This window comes from Psammomys obesus, unplaced genomic scaffold (assembly GCF_907164565.1).
Source record: "Psammomys obesus unplaced genomic scaffold, mPsaObe1.curated_primary_1811, whole genome shotgun sequence".
Lineage (NCBI taxonomy): Eukaryota > Metazoa > Chordata > Mammalia > Rodentia > Muridae > Psammomys > Psammomys obesus.
Window position 1 is genome coordinate 1,917,523 of NW_026585643.1, and position 17,691 is coordinate 1,935,213.

Sequence of the window (17,691 nt, forward strand, 5' to 3'; positions counted from 1 at the left end):
TTCCTTCCTTCCTTCCTTCCTTCCTTCCTTCCTTCCTTCCTTCCTTCTTTCCTTCCCCTTCCTTCCTCCTTCCCTCCCTCCCTTCCTTCCCTCCGTCCTTCCTTTCTTTTATGAGACAGGGTTTCTCTGTGTAGCCCTGGCTGTCCTGGACTCACTTTTGTAGACCAGGCTGGCCTGGAACTCACAGTGATCCGTCTGCCTCTGCCTCTCCGAATTCTGAGTTTACAGGCATGTGCCACCGCACCTGACTTTCACGACTTGTCCTGATTCCTGTGACTAAAGCCTCACCCCACTGCTATTCATATTACCTCAGCACCTCCCTTGGCTACCAGGGATTTCCATTCTTACCATGGGCCCAAAGGGGACTTCAGTCGTTGAAGGAAGTGGTGACAATGATATGGCCTCCAAATTGGACTCTTAGGCTTAAAGGAGGGCTTGGGCTATAGTATGCTCTCTCTGTAAGCGTGAGGACTTGAGTTCAACTCACAGCACCCAAGTAAAGAGCCAGGAGTGGCTCACAACCTCAGTGCTGGGGAGATGGGAGGGTCTCTAGAGCTAGCAGACAGCCTAGCTGAATAGGTGAGCCCCAAATCCTAGTGGGAGACCTTGTCTCAAGGAACAAGGTAGTTGTTTCTGAGTAACATAGGCTTTCCTCTGGTCTCCACACACATAAAATATGCACTCAAATGCACTGGCACATACTGTCCTTCAAATCTTTTTTTAAATTCTCTCATATATTATAACCTAACTTAAGTTTCCTCTCCCTCCCCTCCCCCAGTCTTTTTCCCCCCACTACCTCCTCTCACCCCAGACCCAACCCCCTTCTGCCTGCCTTCAGGAAAGAGCAGGCATCCCAGGGACATCAACCAAACATGGCATAACAAGCTACAATAAGATCAGGCACATACCATCAAGGCTGGACAAGGCAACCCAGTAGGAGGAAAAGGGTCCCACAAATAGACAAAGGAGTCAGAGACAGCCCCCATTTTATCACTGTTAGGAGTCCCACAAGAACACCAAGCTACTCAGCCAGAACATATACACAGCAATTTTAGGGACCTAGCAACTTTATTCATAATAGCCAGAAATTGGAAACAACCTAGATGTTCCTCAACTTAAGAATGTGTAAAGAAAATGTGCTACATTTACACAATGGCATACTACTCAGCTGCTAAAGACAATGTTATCATGAAAATTTCAGGCAAATGGATGGAACTACAAAAAAATCATCTCGAGTGAGGTATCCTAGACCCAGAAAGACAAATATGGTAGGTACTCACTTAAAGTGGATATTAACTGTAAAGTAAAAGACAATCAAATCTAAAACACGAACAGGAAAAAACAAAAATAAGCTGGGCAGTGTGGGAGCACCCCGTTAATCCCAACATGTGCACTTGAGAGGCCAAGGCAGGGGGAGCTCTGAGTTGGAGGCCAGCCTGCTCTACAAGGTAAGCTCCAGGACAGCCAGGGCAACACAGAGAAACCCTGTCAGAAACCAAAACATGAAACAAATAAAAAACTTTGGACTCTCAGCCTTTAGGATGTGGTGTTGGTTAGAGCTTACATCCTTGACTGCTGTCAAGTTCCTACAATGTGCCTCGTCATTTTTGAAGATTTACTTTTATGTGGATGTATGAATGCTTTGTCTGTCTGTATGTGCGCCCCTTGCATACCTGATGCCAGAGGAGGTTGAAAGAGGGCACATATCCACTAGAACTGGAGTTACAGATTGCTATGAGCTGCCGTGTGGGTATGGGGAACTGAACATAGTTCAGGTTCTCTGCAAGAGCAACAAGTACTTTTTTCTTTCTTCTTCTTCTTCCTTTTCCTATCCTCCTCCTTCTTCTTATTCTTCTTTGGCTTTTCGATAGGGTTTCTCTGCGTAGCCTTGGCTGCCCTGGAACTCACTCTGTAGACCAGGATGGATTTGAACTCATGGAGCTCCTCTTTCCTCTGTCTCCCTGAATGCTGGGATTAAAGGCATATGCCACCAACAGCCTGGCACAACAAATACTTTTGATGCTGAAGCATTCCTAATTTTTGACATCCCTAATTTTTGGGTATCTGCCCTAGAAGAAGGTCACTTTAGGTGTGACACATTTCTGATATCCATGATGTAAATTGCCTGGTGAGAGACCAGACTAGGCAGAGCTCTCACAGAACTCCTATTGCTCTTTTCTCCCTGTGGCTACCTTAGGGCTGGCATGGGCCACACAGGGACAGAGATAGACTTTCTGTTGTACTCAAAAGCTTTTGAATTCTGGGCCATGACTATTACCTCTGACAATCAAAAATTTCTCTTCCATCCAACAGGCAAAAATCTTGCTTTAGTAAGGGTTGGCTACATCTCAACTGACCTCTTAGTGCCTTCCAGGGCTAAGCCCTCAGGCAAGCTGGCTTCTCAAAAATTTTCTATGCTTGCTGCTGGCATAGTGCCCCCTGTGCCAGGGACAGCACAGTGGCAGTGTCGTTCTGGCTCAGGTCCCATTTGTGGACACTGCTTCCTGCAGTCTCCCCTCAGCCCACCCCTATGTATCATCCTAATTCCTGGTGACACTGATGCTAGGCCAGCCTCTCCTGCCTGCAAACTACCCTCCCTCTGCCCACACCTCAGCTCCCAGGAGCTTCCTCTACTGCAAGTCTCATCATGCCAATCTTCTTGCAGCGGATAGCATGTTTGCCCACAGCCCACGGAAGCTTTTCTATTTTGGGGTGTGATATGCTCTTCAGTGTGCTTTCATCAGTGACACCTGTCACTCTTGGAGAACTGCCCTTGGCTTCCTAGAAATGCTTTGCTCTGAGAGGCAGCCCTGAAGGGTTCATGATCTCAGTTCTGCAGAGGGCAACTCATTCAGGTGATGCAGCCCCAAGAGGAAGGACGAGAGTGCCAGCACCGCCAGTGGCTTCAGTCTTACTTGGAATTGGGTTGTACTTTTTCTCCCAGTTCCAGGAAGTTTAGGACACCAGATCTGCCTGTGTTGGGCAGAAACAGCCCCGTAGAAGATAGCAGGTACCGGTGGAAAGATGGCAAAGCAGAAACCGAGTCAGAGAGGCCCTGCCCCATAGCATGAAAAAAGGGTCTTGTGAGGAAGAGTAGGGACAGCTCTGAAGGCAAGAGCTTCATGATAAGGACTGGAGCCCCTTTACAGTCTATACATTTAATTTTTATTTTATTTTTTGAGACAGGATCTTATTGTATTTTCCTGGCTGGACTAGAACTCTCTGTGTAGAACAGCCTGGCTTCAAACTTCATCCATCTCTGCCTCTTGAGTTCTGGGATTAAAAGTGTGTATCACATACTATGCCTGGCCTTGCTTTTAAATTTAATTTATTTTACTTTATTTTGAGGCAGGGTCTCGCTGTGTATCCCTGGCTGTCCCAGAACTCACTTTGTAGCCCAGGCTGGCCTGGAACTGAGAGATCCTCCTGGCCCTGCTTCTCAGTGCTGGGATGCATCACCATACCTGACTACATTTTTAATTTAAAAAAAAAAAAAAAAAGTACATATGTGAGTCCCCGGTGTGTGTTTACATGTACATGTGAATGCAGATACACACCTCATGTGCTGGTCACATGACAAGCCAATGGTGCTCCCCTTCTACCTTGTTTAGGCAGGGTCTTTAGCTGTCCATCATCTGTCCATCAGGCTATCTGGCCAGAGAGCTTCTGGGATTCTCCCAGCTATGTCTCCTATTGCACACAGGATTGGTGGGGTTACGAACAGGCTGACACTGCATCCATCTTTATATGGCTTCTGGGATTTCAATCTGGTCTTCATGCTTGCTCTACAAGAGCCATATCCATTGAACCACCTCAGCCTAAGAACCTACACATTTTTACATTGTTGAATCTTTCTCTTAAATATTTACCACTTTAATAAAGAATCAGTACTGACAAATACATTATTGAAGGGGATACAAGACCTTTATTAGCTTCTATTTATAAGCACTTTTAAATACTGAAACAAAATACTGAGATGTAGAGACAGGGAAAACCAAGGCACAAAGAACCTCTCAGAGCCCCCAGAACTCACTGGATGCCTGTCGGCCACCTTCTTTTCTTAAGAAGGACATGGGTGTGTGAGAAGGCTGTTTTGTTCCACTGAGGCAGCCCCACACCCCCAAGCCTCAATGAGAAGAAGTTCTGGAAGGGCTGGGCTAGCAGGTGAGGAGGTTAGAATTTGCTGGTGTACAGGGCGATAACCCACTTGGGCACACGGAGGAAGCTAGGCAAGTAGGAGGTCAGCCACCCCAGGTTGGAGACATGTGTGAGGACATAGCCCAGAGAAAAGTAGTCCTGGACAGGGCGGCCTGCAAACAACAGAAGGGCAATTAGACCCTTATCTGCTCTGCTGCAGACACCCCAAATCTGGCTGAAAAGCTGAGGGAAAGAGTCATCAGTGAGCACTGGCCAAGAGCGCGTGCTTACCATCCACATCCCGAAGGCCGTAGCGCCGAGCAAGGTCACAGGATGGCAGCACCTTCCCACTCAAGTTCAGGATGTTGGGGTCTGTGGGCATACATATGCTTAGAGATGGTGGGCACTGGGAGTGGGGCAGAGTGAGTTTGACTTATTGGGACTGGGTACCACAGAGGCCTGCACTGCAGCCCTGAGCAGTAGTTCTGGGTTCATACAAAAGCTCTTGGCCACACCTCCCTGCAACAGATCACAGTCTCATGGACCCAAAACCAGGAATCCTGACCCTCTGAGCCTCCAACAGATAGAAAAGACAAGAATTTCCGAATTTCTCCCAAACCAAAATTAGGAACTGGCTGATAGTGCCCCGAAGATGCATTCTGCCTCCTCAATGTCATCACCTGTCGCCAAGGCCACCACGCACTTGCCACTCATTTCTGTGCTTTCGGCCGATGAGAAAACTGATTTAATCTAAAGAATGGGTTGAGAAGTTAGGGGTTAATGTCCTGTGTCTTCCTCATTCTCACCTTCTGTCCCAAAAAGCCACAAACCTCAATCAGGACTTGCAGGGACTTAGGAGGTGGAAGAGTGACCTTCCCCACGCTCAGGTGAGCCCAGCCCCCAGCCCCAGCCCCAGCCCCAGCCGCCTCTCCCAGATGGGAGGATCAGATCATTTCAACTAGTGTCTGGACCTTCTGCGGTAATCAGTGCAAGGTCAAGCATGTGCCTTTTCCGTCATGACATGTCCATGGACCATGCTTCCTTCCTTTAATTTTTCATTGCTAGGGACTGAGACTATGCCAGAAAATTCTCTACGACTGAGCATTTGATCAAGTTTCTGGATCAAGTTTCTTAACCCTCTGGGTTTCTGCTTCACTATCTATAAAGTGGAGTTATTAAGTGCTTTACAAGATTAAAAGAAATAATTCATTGCATGCTCGGCCTAGGTCTGCCCTGGAAGTGCCTGATGAGTGGGAACAGTTACTCTTTCTCTTTTCAGCCCAACTCTCATTATGTAGCCTTGGCTGGCTCCGACCTTAGTCAGGCTGGCCCTGGAGTCACACAGATCCCTTCGCCTCTGCCCCCCGAGTGCTGGGATTACAGACGGACCGCCACCTCGAGGAATGCTTCCACTCACATTGCCTATGAGACTGGAGAGACTGCCTCTTGCTCTCTACTTCCCTAGCCCTCCCCTTGCCAACCTTCTTAAACATAGGATCCTCAGGTTGCTCCTCTTTCGCCATAAACTCCTTCACCAGTTCTGTCTGCACCATCCCTGGCCACAGAGATACGTAGCTGACCCCATGGCGCCGTAGCTCATGGGCACAGTCAGCAGCTAGTCTGTCACACTGTGGAGGGAAAGAAGGCAGAAATGAGAACCTGGACACCCGCCCACCTCACCTTCCTCCTCTGCCCTCCCTGAATCCAAAAGGACATCCCAGGCCTCCCTCCTCCTTCCTTCGGAGCCCTGAAGTTTCTGCTACCATCTTCCCACATTTGATACCTACTCTGGCAAATGGAGGGAGGTTCCTTTCCGAGAGAGAAGCGAAGGTCACCAGTTTTACTCTTCGGACACTTTTGGACAGTACCAACTATCAACACTGTTGTATGCTCCCCAACTCCTGTGCATTGGTCCTTACCGCAGCTTTGCCCACACCATAGGGGACATTGAACATATGCTGCAGCCCCCCGGGGGAGGAGACAACCACGATGAGTCCTTTGCCAGCCGGCACCATCAGTCGCGCCCCATACACAGAGCACAAGTAGTGGCCTCTAGACGGGGTCAGGGGAGAAGAAGGAATGAATTGTGTAGATGCTGCTTCAGTTGCTTCCCGAGTCCTCAGTAGCTATGGTCAGCAGAGGAGGCTGCAGAGCAGCAGCTAAAGACCTGGGGAATCAGGTCCAATTCCCAGCACCCACAGGGCAGCTCACAATTGTCTGTAACTATAGTTCCAGGGGATCTGACACCCTCACACAGATATACACGCGGTTTCAAAAAAACAAAACAAAAAAACACAAAAGAGAAGTAAACACGTACGGTTCATCAAGTTTTGCCTAAATCAGAGGAAGTCACCAGTCCAAAATGTTTTCTTTGCCTATATAACCCAGCTGACCTAGTCACAATAGTCTGGAAGTGGAACCAACCTAGATGTCCATCAACTAATGAGTGGATAAAGAAAATGCAGAACATACACGAAAGAGAATTTTATATAGCTGTAAAGAAAAACGAAACCACAATATTTACAGGAAAATGGAAACTGGGCAACAATTTTATTACTGTGGTTAATATATTTGTAGGGGGACTTTTTAAATAGCCCTGGGTGTCCTGACACTCACTAGTAGGCCAGGTGGCCCCAAACCCACAGACATCTACCTGCCTCTGTCTCCTGAGTGGTGCACTTAAAGTGTGCACCACCAAATCTGGCACTGGAAAACATTAAGCAAAAAAAACCTGGTAAGCTGGACTCAGAAAGACAAATACCACGTTATCTCTCATATTGGATCCTAGGTTTACAATTATATATGCTGTTGGTATAATGTTTTTTTTTAAATGTATATACCTTGTTCATTTAAATACTGATTTCTTCCCTCCCCCAACTCTCTGGTTTCAATCCGGATATTGCATTGTGATACTCATTATAAGCATCCTGTCTCAACTCTTGTGTAAACAGGACAAAATAAAGCAACTAGATACAGTGTTGTGCAAAGGGAGGAACCAGAGGACAGGAAAGAGGGGAGGATCTAGAGAGCAGGTGAAGGAGGAGAAGGGACGAGAGGAGAGCTAGAACAGAGCTGGAAGAGAGATCTTGGAGCAGGAACCAGACCTAAGATTTCACAAAAAGCAAGTATAATGTGGGAAATCTAAATGTTAGGAAAGTGAGGGCTTGGAGGTTTAGGAGGGAGTAAATATTGCTCAGCATTGTGTTCTAGGTTAACTAAAAACCCAGTCTCTGTGTGGTGATTTGATTATACAGCTGCTGAGGATTAACAGCAGCATTACCAGAAGATAAACCCATAGTAAATATTAATAGTCGTTTACAACAATATGCATATATGTGTACACACGTATATGTGTGTATGGGCATGTGTATTTGTAGGTAGAGGGGAGGAAGAGATCCAAGGCAGGCGGGAAGTAGTGAGGGTAACAGAAAACATGTAACAGGACTGACTGGCAAAGAGAGACAACTGGCTGGAGAGGGCGAGGAATGGAGAGGACAGTGGGGATGAGAATGAATGAGAACAAAGTCTAATGATACATGTGCTTGAAGAAATAAGAACTGATATGAGCATATTCATTCTACCTTAATTAGTCCATCCTTGTTGTCAATTTGAGCCCCGCTTCTAACTGTTTTTAAAACATGGCCTAGGGCTGTGTGCAACACTGAGAGAATTCTCCCTTCTGGGACTTGTACTTGGATGGTCAAAAGGATGAGGCAGGAACAAGGCTGAGGTCTTGTTAGAAAAGACTGAGTTGGGCTGTGGTGCACACCTTTAATCTTAGCACTCAGGAAGCACAGGCAGATAGATCTCTGTGTTTGAGGCCAGCCTGGTCTACAGAGAGAGAGTTCCAGCACAGCCAGAGCTACACAGAGAAACTTTGTTTAAAAACAAAACAACACAAAAAAGACAAGCTGAGACAAAGCAAAAACTGACATTCCGGGGCTGGAGAGATGGCTCAGAGGTTAAGAACACTCACTGTTCTTCCAAAGGTCCTGAGTTCAATTCCCAGCAACCACATGGTGGCTCACAACCATCTCTAGTAAGATCTGGTGTGCAGGAAGGATGTTGTATAAATAATGAATAAATCTTTAAAAAAAAATTGACATTCCCAGGCTGCCTAAGGTGGTTTAGGAGGTAAAAGGTGCTTCCTGTACAAGCCTGGAAAGCTGAGTTCAAGCCCCCAAACTGACAGAAAGATAGATAGATAGGTAGGTAGGTAGGTAAGTAGATAGATCTGAGTTTCTAAAGTGTCCTCAGATTTCTGGATGTACCGTGGTAGGCACAGAAATACTTACACATGCATACACAAACGAACCAGCATGTGCATACTAAAGAAAAAAAAAGAGATTCTTAGGTGCAAACCCAAAGGCATGGAACTCTTCCAGAAATAAGTGAGACAAATGCAACAGAAGGGAGATGAAAGAGAAGGGGAAACCAGAGGGGAAAGAAGTCCTTTCAGGAAACGGCCCTGGCTCTGGAGCTATGTAAATGAGAAGAGCCTAGGCTCTGGCAGTAAGGCACGAACCTGAGTCCAACATTGTTAATATCATCCCAAATGGAGGCAGGCACTTCCCAGAATGACTTGTTGGTGGTATTCAGGATTGCCTAGAAGATATGAGGGAGACCGTTTGGGTAACTGGAAGGCAGGAAGGTATAAAGGTCTTGAGAGTGGGACCACAGACGGTGATAAAGACTGGAAGGTGGGTCTGGAATGGAGAGGTGGATCAAGTTCAAAGGTTACCTGGACACCAGCATAGGCATTATTGACCAGAACATCTAGCTGGCCCTGCTGTTCACGATCTACTTGCTCAAACAGGCTTTTCACTTCACTCTCCTGGCTTGAATCACACACCACTGGTACACACCGGCCCCCGAGAGCCTGTGCCTGGAGAGGAACAGGAGCTATGAGTTCACAGCAGTGTTTATTTTCCTAACTGAAGAGTTGAACTGAGAAGGCAATCCCAAGGACTCAGCCAGCAGCTGGGACATGGCATGCAATGGCTCCCTCTGCTGTTTGGTTTAGGAATTTCAGCACAGTAGGACCTTCCACAGCAGAGGATTGTGCTCGGCCACGATGCCACTTGATGTGCAGGGGTGGGGGCTCCCCTTTCCTGAGGAGTAGGGGAGGGAGGACAGGGGAAAGAAGGAGGGAGGATGGGACTGGGAGGAGAGGATGTAAAGTGAAGAAATTAAAAAAAAAATCAGCATTTACTGAGACCTACCACAGGCGAGACCTTACTTAGTAAATACTCTGCAAGTCCAAGGCAAGAGACAAGGCATGGCAACCACTCCTAGAAACCAATTACTATCCTCTTTGTCCTTTCCAACTCTCTGCCACTCACCTGGAATTCTTATTCTCCCTCACTCGACCAATGCTCTGGCTTGTTAACTGAAAAATTAAAGCTACCAGGTGTAAACTATTGACATTTCCTACTCTACCTCCCAAACTGTGCCCCACCCACCAACTCAGAGGAAGAAGAGTACCTATTCTCCAGAGGTGAGCTCAGGGTCCTGCTCTCCACCCCTGTGCTCAAACTGCAGCAATGTCTAGCCAGTGTTAACTGTCAAAAACATGAGCATTAAAAAAAAAAAATCTAACTGGATCACCAATCTAAGCAACTGAGGCCTGAGAGCTTTTTGGATAGGGTCTTACTACGTTAGTCCAAGCTGGCCCTCACCTCCCAGTGCCCCTGGCCCAACTTTTCCAGTGGTGGGTTACACAGGCATGCACACCATACCGGGTTCGCTTTTTTCCCTCTCTTTCTTTCCTTTTCTACCCCTGCCCCCTCTCCCACACTGGGTCTCACTGTGTAGCCCTGGCTGGTTTGGAACTCACTATGTAGACCTTGAACTCAGAGAGCCTCCTGCTTCTGGCTCCTGAGTGCTGGATTAAAGGTGTGAAAACCCCAAAACCTTTGCCAGGGTGGTTTTTTGTTTGTCTGTTACTGTGTGTTTTGTTTGTTTTTCAGTGTCCAGGATCAAACCCAGGGCCTTGCACTTCCTGGGCAAGTGCTCTCCCACTCAGCTGTGCCCCAGCCCCTCCTGATGGCCTTTAAGAACCAGTGTTCCCTCGCTGGCCTCTTCCCCACTTCCCTTTGTTTAGGTAGCTGGGAACAGTTTTCATAACATCCTTTACCTAATTCCTATTCAAGACTTATTCAAAGATCACCTCCAGAGGGCTGGAGAGATGACCCAAAGGTTAAGAGAGGACCCACATGGCAGCTCACAACTGTCTGTAACTACAGTTCCAGGGGATCTGACACCCTCACACAAGATACACAGGCAATCTAAAACAAAAACCAAACCAAACCAAATCACAAACACACACAAAAGAAGTAAACACAGTCCAGCCAAGTCTTAACTACATCAGAGGAAGTCTGTTGTCCAGATTTTTTTTCTTTGCAAAATCTGAAACTCTCAAAACAGATTTTTCTTCCCATTAAATTCACTTGCTAGGAAAAAAAATTCAATCCTACATTTTTTTTTTATTGTACTCAGTAAATATTAACGATTCGTTGGGGGTTATCATGGTCAGGCAAGTGATTAGGAGTAGAATGATTAGCTGAGGTGGTTACTCACCTCTTGGGCAGTAGCTTTAAGGGTGTCCAGATGACGGCCGGTAATGTAAACTGTGGCACCTGCTTTGCACAGCTGTAAGGCAATGCCACGGCCAATACCCCTGGAGGCACCAGTTACCACACACACTTGGCCCTTCATAGGCGCTACCATGACTCACAATCAAAGGGAATATCTGTGGAGGTAAAGAGTCGCTTTGAGGGAATTCTGTAGACTGTGTGCCGGAGAAGGTCTCTGTGAGGGCTAGGAGGGGCTTCTAAGCTTGGACTATTTTGAAGGGAGAGAAATTTCATAGAAGGATAACAGTATAGGCCGGGCTGTCCATTCAGGAGGCACGAGGCTGGGTAGACTCTCCAGGGCTACAAACCTACTGCGACCCTCTGAATGGGTCTAATTTGGTGGGGAATCTGGCAAGGTAGTCCAACAAGATATGTCCACGAACAGTCCTGGGCTCTCTGGGTTTCTGGCTACCCGTCCAGTTCCACGGAGAACCGCGAAGCCCTGAACCGTGAGTGGACAGAACGTAGGAGTCTTACCTGCCGCACACACTGCTTCCGAGTTTCTTTCTGCCCAGCTCGCCAGACCTATACCGTTCCAGACCTATATATACATATATAGGCCAGGGGCGGGACCTATATATAAATAGTTCGGGAACTTTGATTCTGGCCACGTTGGAGTTAGCGTGAATGCCGGTGAAGGCCGGTGCAGGTGAGACAAAGCTAACCCGGAAGATGCGGAGTCAGACACAGGAGATGGAACCCGCGAATACGGAAAAGCAGGCCTGCAGCCACGCCCATCGTGCCCTCCGCCCCGTCGCATACTCATGACGTCACCGCGCGTCAGAAACGCTGCTGCGGCCTTGGGAGCTGCAGTCGGGAAGCGTGGACAGCAGGTCCTGAAGCGCGCATGGGGCTGGGCCCGCGTTCCGCTCACAAGGCGCGGCGCCAGTTCCCGGGCGCAAGCCGACGGGGACGTGCGGCCCGGGGCTCGGGGCGTCCCCCTCCGGGCCGCGATGGGTGTCCGCGGCTGCCGGCGGGCGCGTGTGCGGAGAAGGCCCCGGAGGCTCTCCCGCACCTGAGCCCGGAGGCTCTCGGGTATTTCCGACGGGCGCTGTCAGAGCTGAAAGTGGCTCCCGACGCCGCTGAAGAGCGAGGTAGGCGCAGCTACGCCCTAGATGGAGTGTAAAACCCACGCAATTAACTTTCAGAGGGTTCCTCCAGGAGTTCTTGGCTAAGTGATGCTTAAGACTTATCCTTTCAGTCTCTAACGGTTTATTTATTTACTCGTTTTTTTGTTTTTTTTTTTTTCAGCCTTGATGGTGCGCAATATTTTGAAGGAAGTGGAGGCTCAGGCTCTAGCCTTGGCCACGAACAGGACCGGTAGCGAAATGCTGCAGGAGCTTTTGGGGTTCAGTCCTTTGAAACCTCTGTGTCGAGTGTGGGCTGCTCTGCGCCCCAACTTGCGCTTCGTGGCCTGTCATCGGTGTGGGGTCCACGTGTTACAAAGTGCTTTGCTGCAAGTGCCTCGGTTACTGAAGAGTCCTGCAGAAGCAGAGGAGGAGGATGACGAGGAGGAGGAGGAAGAGGAGAAGGATGGGCCCTTGCAGACTCTGGAGGAGCTCGTCCTGGGACTAGCTGCTGAAGTGTGTGATGATTTTCTTTTCTTCTGTGGAGACACACATGGCAGCTTTATGGTCAGAACTCTGCTGCAAGTATTGGGAGGTACTCTACTGGAGTCTGAGAAAGCCAGGCCCCGCGGTTCCCAGTCATCTGGTAAGTATTGTAGAAAAGGGAAATGGGTCTGGTGAGCAGGAGAGTTTCAGAAGTTCAAAAGCTGGTAAACAGAAGAGTTAATCTTCATGGTGGCACTTGACCGTGAAGAATTAGCAGAACCCTGGGGCAGAGCCTAGAAGGCCAAAGAATAGTGTGTCTAGACATCTAGAGATAGGATGTACTTATAGTTAGGGAATAGCCGCTAGTGTAGACACGAGGAGGAGTTGATTCATTTAAAGTGATGAATTTCACTTTATTTCCACAATTCACAGACATTCATTTTAAGAAAATTAGAATGTCTATGGGCACACTCAAATCTATGTGCCTTCTGCAGTGTTTGTGTGGAGGTAGGAGGACAACTTATGGAAGCCAGTTCTCTCCTTCCAACATGAGGCTGTCAGGCTTAGTAGCCATCATCCTTACCATATACCCTGACCGGCCCTGAGGTTTTATTTTGAGACAGAGTCCACCATATAGCCCAGACTGGCTATATTTTGACTTGTGATGTAGCACAGGCTGGCCTTCAACTCTTGATCCTCCTGCTTTGCTTCTCCCTTCAAAGTGCTAGAATTAAAAGCTTGTACTACTGTGCCTGGCTATTTGTTGTTAAGCTTTTGTTTCTGTTTTGGCTTTGTGTTTTTTCGAGACAGGGTTTCTCTGACTGTCCTGGAACTTGCTTTGTAGACCAGGCTGGCCCCATATCAGAGATTTGACTGCTTTTTTCTAGGTGCTGGGATTAAAGGTGGGTGCCACCACCACCTGGCTGCTTTGTTTTTTTGGACAGGGTCTTACTGTGTAGCACATGTTGGTCTGAACTTATGGCATAAGTTCATGCTGGTTTCAAATTCATTGTCTTCCCATTGTCAGCCTCTCTAATACTGAAGTGTCACATGTGTGTGCCTTTACACCTGGCTAGGAAAGTTTTGTTTAACCCTGATGTGACCTCTGTATGTGACCTCTGTATGGATCCAAGTAAAAGTTCAGGAAAAGATGTCCTTCCCACTTGTTATCTCTTTTTCTAATATTTTCTTTCCTTTAAAATTTTATTCTCTATTTAAATTTTTAAAAAATTCTAAATACTGATGGTAACAATGCAGAGACCCACAGACAAACACTGGGCAAAGCTAGGGGAACTCTGCAGAAGACATGGAGGAAGGATTCTAGGAACCAGGGGGACTGAGGACCCCACAAGAACAGGACCCACAGTGAAGTTATAGGGGCTCACAGAGACTGAGGTGACAATCACAGATCCTGTGTAGGTCTGGGGCCCTCTGTATATATATTATGGTTGTGTAGCTTGTTTTTTTGGGACTCCTAACAGTGGGAGTTGGGATATTTCTGACTCTTTTGGCCCCTTTACTCCTGCTGAGTTGCCTCATCCAGCCTTGATATGAGGATTTGTGCCTAGTCTTTTTTTATTTTATTTTATTTTTTCTTCAAGACAGGGTTTCTCTGTGTAGCCTTGACATTGTAGACCAGGCTGGCCTTGAACTCACAGAGATCTGCTTGCCTCTGCCTCCTTGAGTGCTAGGATTACAGGTGTGTGACACTGTGTCCACCTGCCTAGTCTTCTTATTGTAATTTGTTATGTCATGGTCAATTGCTATTCAGGGGAGAGCTGTTTGTTTGTTTTTGAGGCGAAACAGAGAAGGAATGGATTTAGGGAACTGGGGAGGTGGGAAGGAACAAATATAGGGAAAACTTCAGTCAGGAGGTAATGCATATAAAAAATAAAATTTAAAAAATTAAAATAAAAAATGCTACAACCACTCTGGAAATCAATCTGGCGCTTTCTCAGACAACTAGGAATAGCGCTTCCTCAAGATCCAGCCATACCACTCCTAGGCATATATCCAAAAGAGGCTCAAGTACACAAAAAGGACATTTGCTCAACCATGTTTGTAGTAGCTTTATTTGTAATAGCCAGAAGCTGGAAACAGCCCAGATGCCTCTCAACTGAAGAATGGATGCAGAAATTGTGGTACATCTACACAATGGAGTATTGCTCAGCAATGAAAAATAAGGAAATCATGAAATTTGCAGGTAAATGGTAGGACCTGGAAAGGATCATCCTGAGTGAGCTGTCCCAGAAGCAAAAAGACACACACGGTATATACTCACTCATATAGACATATAACATAGGATAAACCTACTAAAACCTGTACATCTAAAGAAACTAATCAAGAGAGAGGACCCTGACTAAAATGCTCAATCCCCATCCCGAAAGGTAAAGAGGATGGACATCAGAAGAAGAAAACAGGAAACCTACAAACCTGCCACAGAGGGCCTCTGAAAGGCTCTGCCCTGCAGACTATCAAAGCAGATGCTGAGACTTATGGCCAACTGTTGGGCAGAGTGCATGGAATCTTATGTAAGAAGTGGGAAATAGTAAGATCTGGAGAGGACAGGAACTCCACAAGGAGAGCAACAGAACCAGAAAATTTGAACACAGGGGTCTTCCCAGAGACTCATACTCCAACCAAGTATCAGGCATGGAGATAACCTAGAACCCCTGCACAGATGTAGCCCATGGCAGTTCAGTGTCCAGGTGGGTTACATAGTAATGGGAAGAGGGACTGCCTCTGACATAATCTGGTTGGCCTGTTTTTTGATCACCTCCCTCTGAGGGGGGAGCAGCCTTACCAGGCCACAGAAGATGACAATGTAGCCATTCCTGGTGTGATCTGATAGGCTAAGATCAGAAGGAAGGAGAGGAGGACCTCCCATATCAGTGAACTTGCTGAGGGGCATACATGAGGAAGGGGGGAGAGAAGGTGGGATTAGGAGGGGAGGAAGAAGGGGTTTGTGGGGGATACAAAGTGAATAAAGTATAATTAATAAGATAAATTAAATTTAAAAAAATGCTAATTGAGACCACTAACTTTGTTTCATGTTATTATCATAGGATGTGACGTACATTTAAGAGTGGTGGAGAATATGGTTAGAGGGTATAAGTAAAGTCTGATTTTTGGTATATTTTAAATCCTGGCTGAGAAAGACAAACTCGGGACTATAGGGAAGGAAGTTGAAGATCCTTAGGGAAAAATGAAACAATTTCTTACTCATCCACAAGGGCTGTTCAGTTGTATCACGTTTGTCTGCATCTCCAAGCCGAGCCCCTGTTCTTCTGTGGATTTCTCCTTCTTATTTGGCTATCTGTGATCTCACTGTTGTTCATGGTCTTTCTTTAGAAACACAAAGGCCCTCAGCTCGGGACTGTAAACCAAGTGATTTTGAGGTTCCTAAAACCTTCTTGAATCGCCTTCAGGACCTGAGCGCCTGCTTTCTGAAGGACATTGCTGGTAAAAAGATGAATTACCTTATTTGTTGCAGAGGCAAATACCTGACCCACGTGACTTAAGAAAAGCTTGACTCTCAGCTGGAGGGTCCATGATGTCAGGGAAATTATGGCAGTAGCTATACTGTATCAGCTCAGGAAGCAGAGGTAGATAAATGTTGTGCCCAGCTTGCTTTTTCCTTTCTATTCAGTTTAGTGCCCCAGCCCATGGGATAGTGCTACGACTTTGCGGGGGGGGGGGGTTTCTTCCCACATGATTAACCTACTCTAGAAATTCACAGACGTGCCCAGAAGTTAGTTTCCATAGTGATTCAAGTCCCATCAATTGGGCGGTCAAGGGTAACTATCACAGAAGGGAGGCTGGAAAAGGGACTAGGCTCTTCTCTTGGGATTTGCACCAAGCAGGAGCCTTATATGGGCCATTCCTCTTTTAACACCTGTCTGCTTTAATGCGTTAAGGCATTCTATATGGACACTTTTCTGTATATAGTCCCCTGATTGCTTGAGTTTTGAGGTTGTATAGGTAATCTTATTTGTGACAAGCTGTTAAATTATTTCTGCCTTTTCTATCAGTATTTATCACCAACAAGATCTCCAGCTTTTGTCTTCAAGTGGCCTTACAGATCTTACACCGCAGATTGCCCCAGCTTTGTGCCCACCTCTGTGATGCTGTCATTGATTACCTGAGTTCTCGCAGTTCTTCAGCGGGTGGCAGGTATGATCATGCCTTCAGAGGCAATCGAAACCGGGGATGTTATGTGAGGTGAATGAGATGATGTAGAGTAACTGTATTTCCAGATGAAGTTCAGACTCTTTGATCTTCTTAAAAATATTTATTGCTGGGTGATGACACAGGCCTTTAACCCTGGCTGGCCTTGAACTCTCAGAGATCCTTCTGCCTCTGCCTCCTAGGTGCTGGGATTAAAGGCAAGTATTACCCATGCCTGACTTAGTTTATTTTAAGATTTATTTATATTTTATTTTTATGAAGTTGGGCCTAGACATATATGCAGGGCTGATGGAGGCCAGAAGAGGGTGTCAGAACCCTTGGAACTGGAGTTGCAGATCGTTACAAGCTGCCTTGTTGGTGCTAGGAATTGAACTTCTTGGCTCCCTTGCAAGAATAATACATGCTCTTAACCACTGAGCCATCTCTTGAGCCCCAGTCTCTTTCTTCATCTGTGTGTGATAGGGTCTCACTATATAGCACCAGCTAGCCCAGAACTCACTATATAGACCAGGCTGGCCTTGAACTCACATGCTTCTGCCTTTTGATTGCTGGGATTAAACCAGCTTTAAATATATATATATATATATATATATATATATATATATATATATATATATATATTTGTTTTTACTTTATATGAATCTTTCGTCTGTATATGTATGTGCACCATGTTTGTGCACGAGCCAGTGGAGGGCAGAAGAGGGCCTGTGAACCCAGGTCCTCTGCAGGAACTGTAAGTACTTTTAACCACCGAGCCATCTCTCTAGCTCCAGTCTCACTCTTCTTACCTCTAGCCCTCTACTCCTATTTCTTCGGGATCAGACAAGCTCCAGACTCTTGGAGCAGGTGCTACTGGTATTAGAACCGGAGAGGTTCCAGCGCCTCTTTGAGGATTACTTTCAGGGTCAGCTGCATTCCTTGGCTGCACATCCCATTGCTAACTTCCCATTGCAGCGCTTACTGGATGCAATCACTTCTCCTGAATTGGTAAGTTGGAAACATGGCCTGGGTCTCTTTTTGCTATTCTTAATCATTGGGCCATTTCTATCTATCTATCTATCTATCTATCTATCTATCTATCTATCTATCTATCTATCTACCTACCTACATATCTGTCTGTCTAGTCATCCGTCTATCTATCTATCTATCTATCTATCTATCTATCTATCTATCTATCT

General features: G+C 46.6%; 2 protein-coding genes across 2 annotated transcripts in view; one reads left to right on the forward strand and one right to left on the reverse strand.

The window, feature by feature from the left end:
- Positions 1-3,905: 3,905 nt before the first annotated feature.
- Dhrs1 (dehydrogenase/reductase 1) lies at positions 3,906-11,496 on the reverse strand. Its single transcript, XM_055616427.1, has 9 exons — positions 11,250-11,496; positions 10,717-10,888; positions 8,879-9,022; positions 8,663-8,742; positions 6,057-6,189; positions 5,619-5,765; positions 4,818-4,887; positions 4,429-4,509; positions 3,906-4,310 (listed from the first exon to the last, which is right to left on the reverse strand). The coding sequence occupies exons 2-9, from the start codon at positions 10,864-10,866 to the stop codon at positions 4,174-4,176; spliced, it is 942 nt and encodes a 313-aa protein (XP_055472402.1). The 5' UTR covers positions 10,867-10,888; positions 11,250-11,496; the 3' UTR covers positions 3,906-4,173.
- Positions 11,497-11,577: 81 nt separating this feature from the next.
- Positions 11,578-17,691, forward strand: part of Nop9 (NOP9 nucleolar protein) — a 10,386-nt gene continuing 4,272 nt past the window's right edge. Inside the window, exons 1-5 of the mRNA XM_055616438.1 lie at positions 11,578-11,866; positions 12,024-12,485; positions 15,677-15,787; positions 16,357-16,498; positions 17,308-17,500. Of these exons, the coding sequence (XP_055472413.1) occupies positions 11,620-11,866; positions 12,024-12,485; positions 15,677-15,787; positions 16,357-16,498; positions 17,308-17,500 (1,155 nt within the window). The 5' untranslated portion in view covers positions 11,578-11,619. The remainder of the gene's footprint in view (positions 11,867-12,023; positions 12,486-15,676; positions 15,788-16,356; positions 16,499-17,307; positions 17,501-17,691) is intronic.

Excerpts from the sequence above, each read along its gene's own strand:
- Dhrs1 (XM_055616427.1), bottom strand. The coding sequence starts at position 10,866 with ATGGTAGCGCCTATGAAGGGCCAAGTGTGTGTGGTAACTGGTGCCTCC. Across the intron at positions 6,190-8,662 it reads ATTAACAATGTTGGACTCAG|AGGCCACTACTTGTGCTCTG; the intron begins GTTCGTGCCTTA and ends GACCCCGTCTAG. Across the intron at positions 5,766-6,056 it reads ATGGTGTGGGCAAAGCTGCG|TGTGACAGACTAGCTGCTGA; the intron begins GTAAGGACCAAT and ends TTCCCTCCACAG.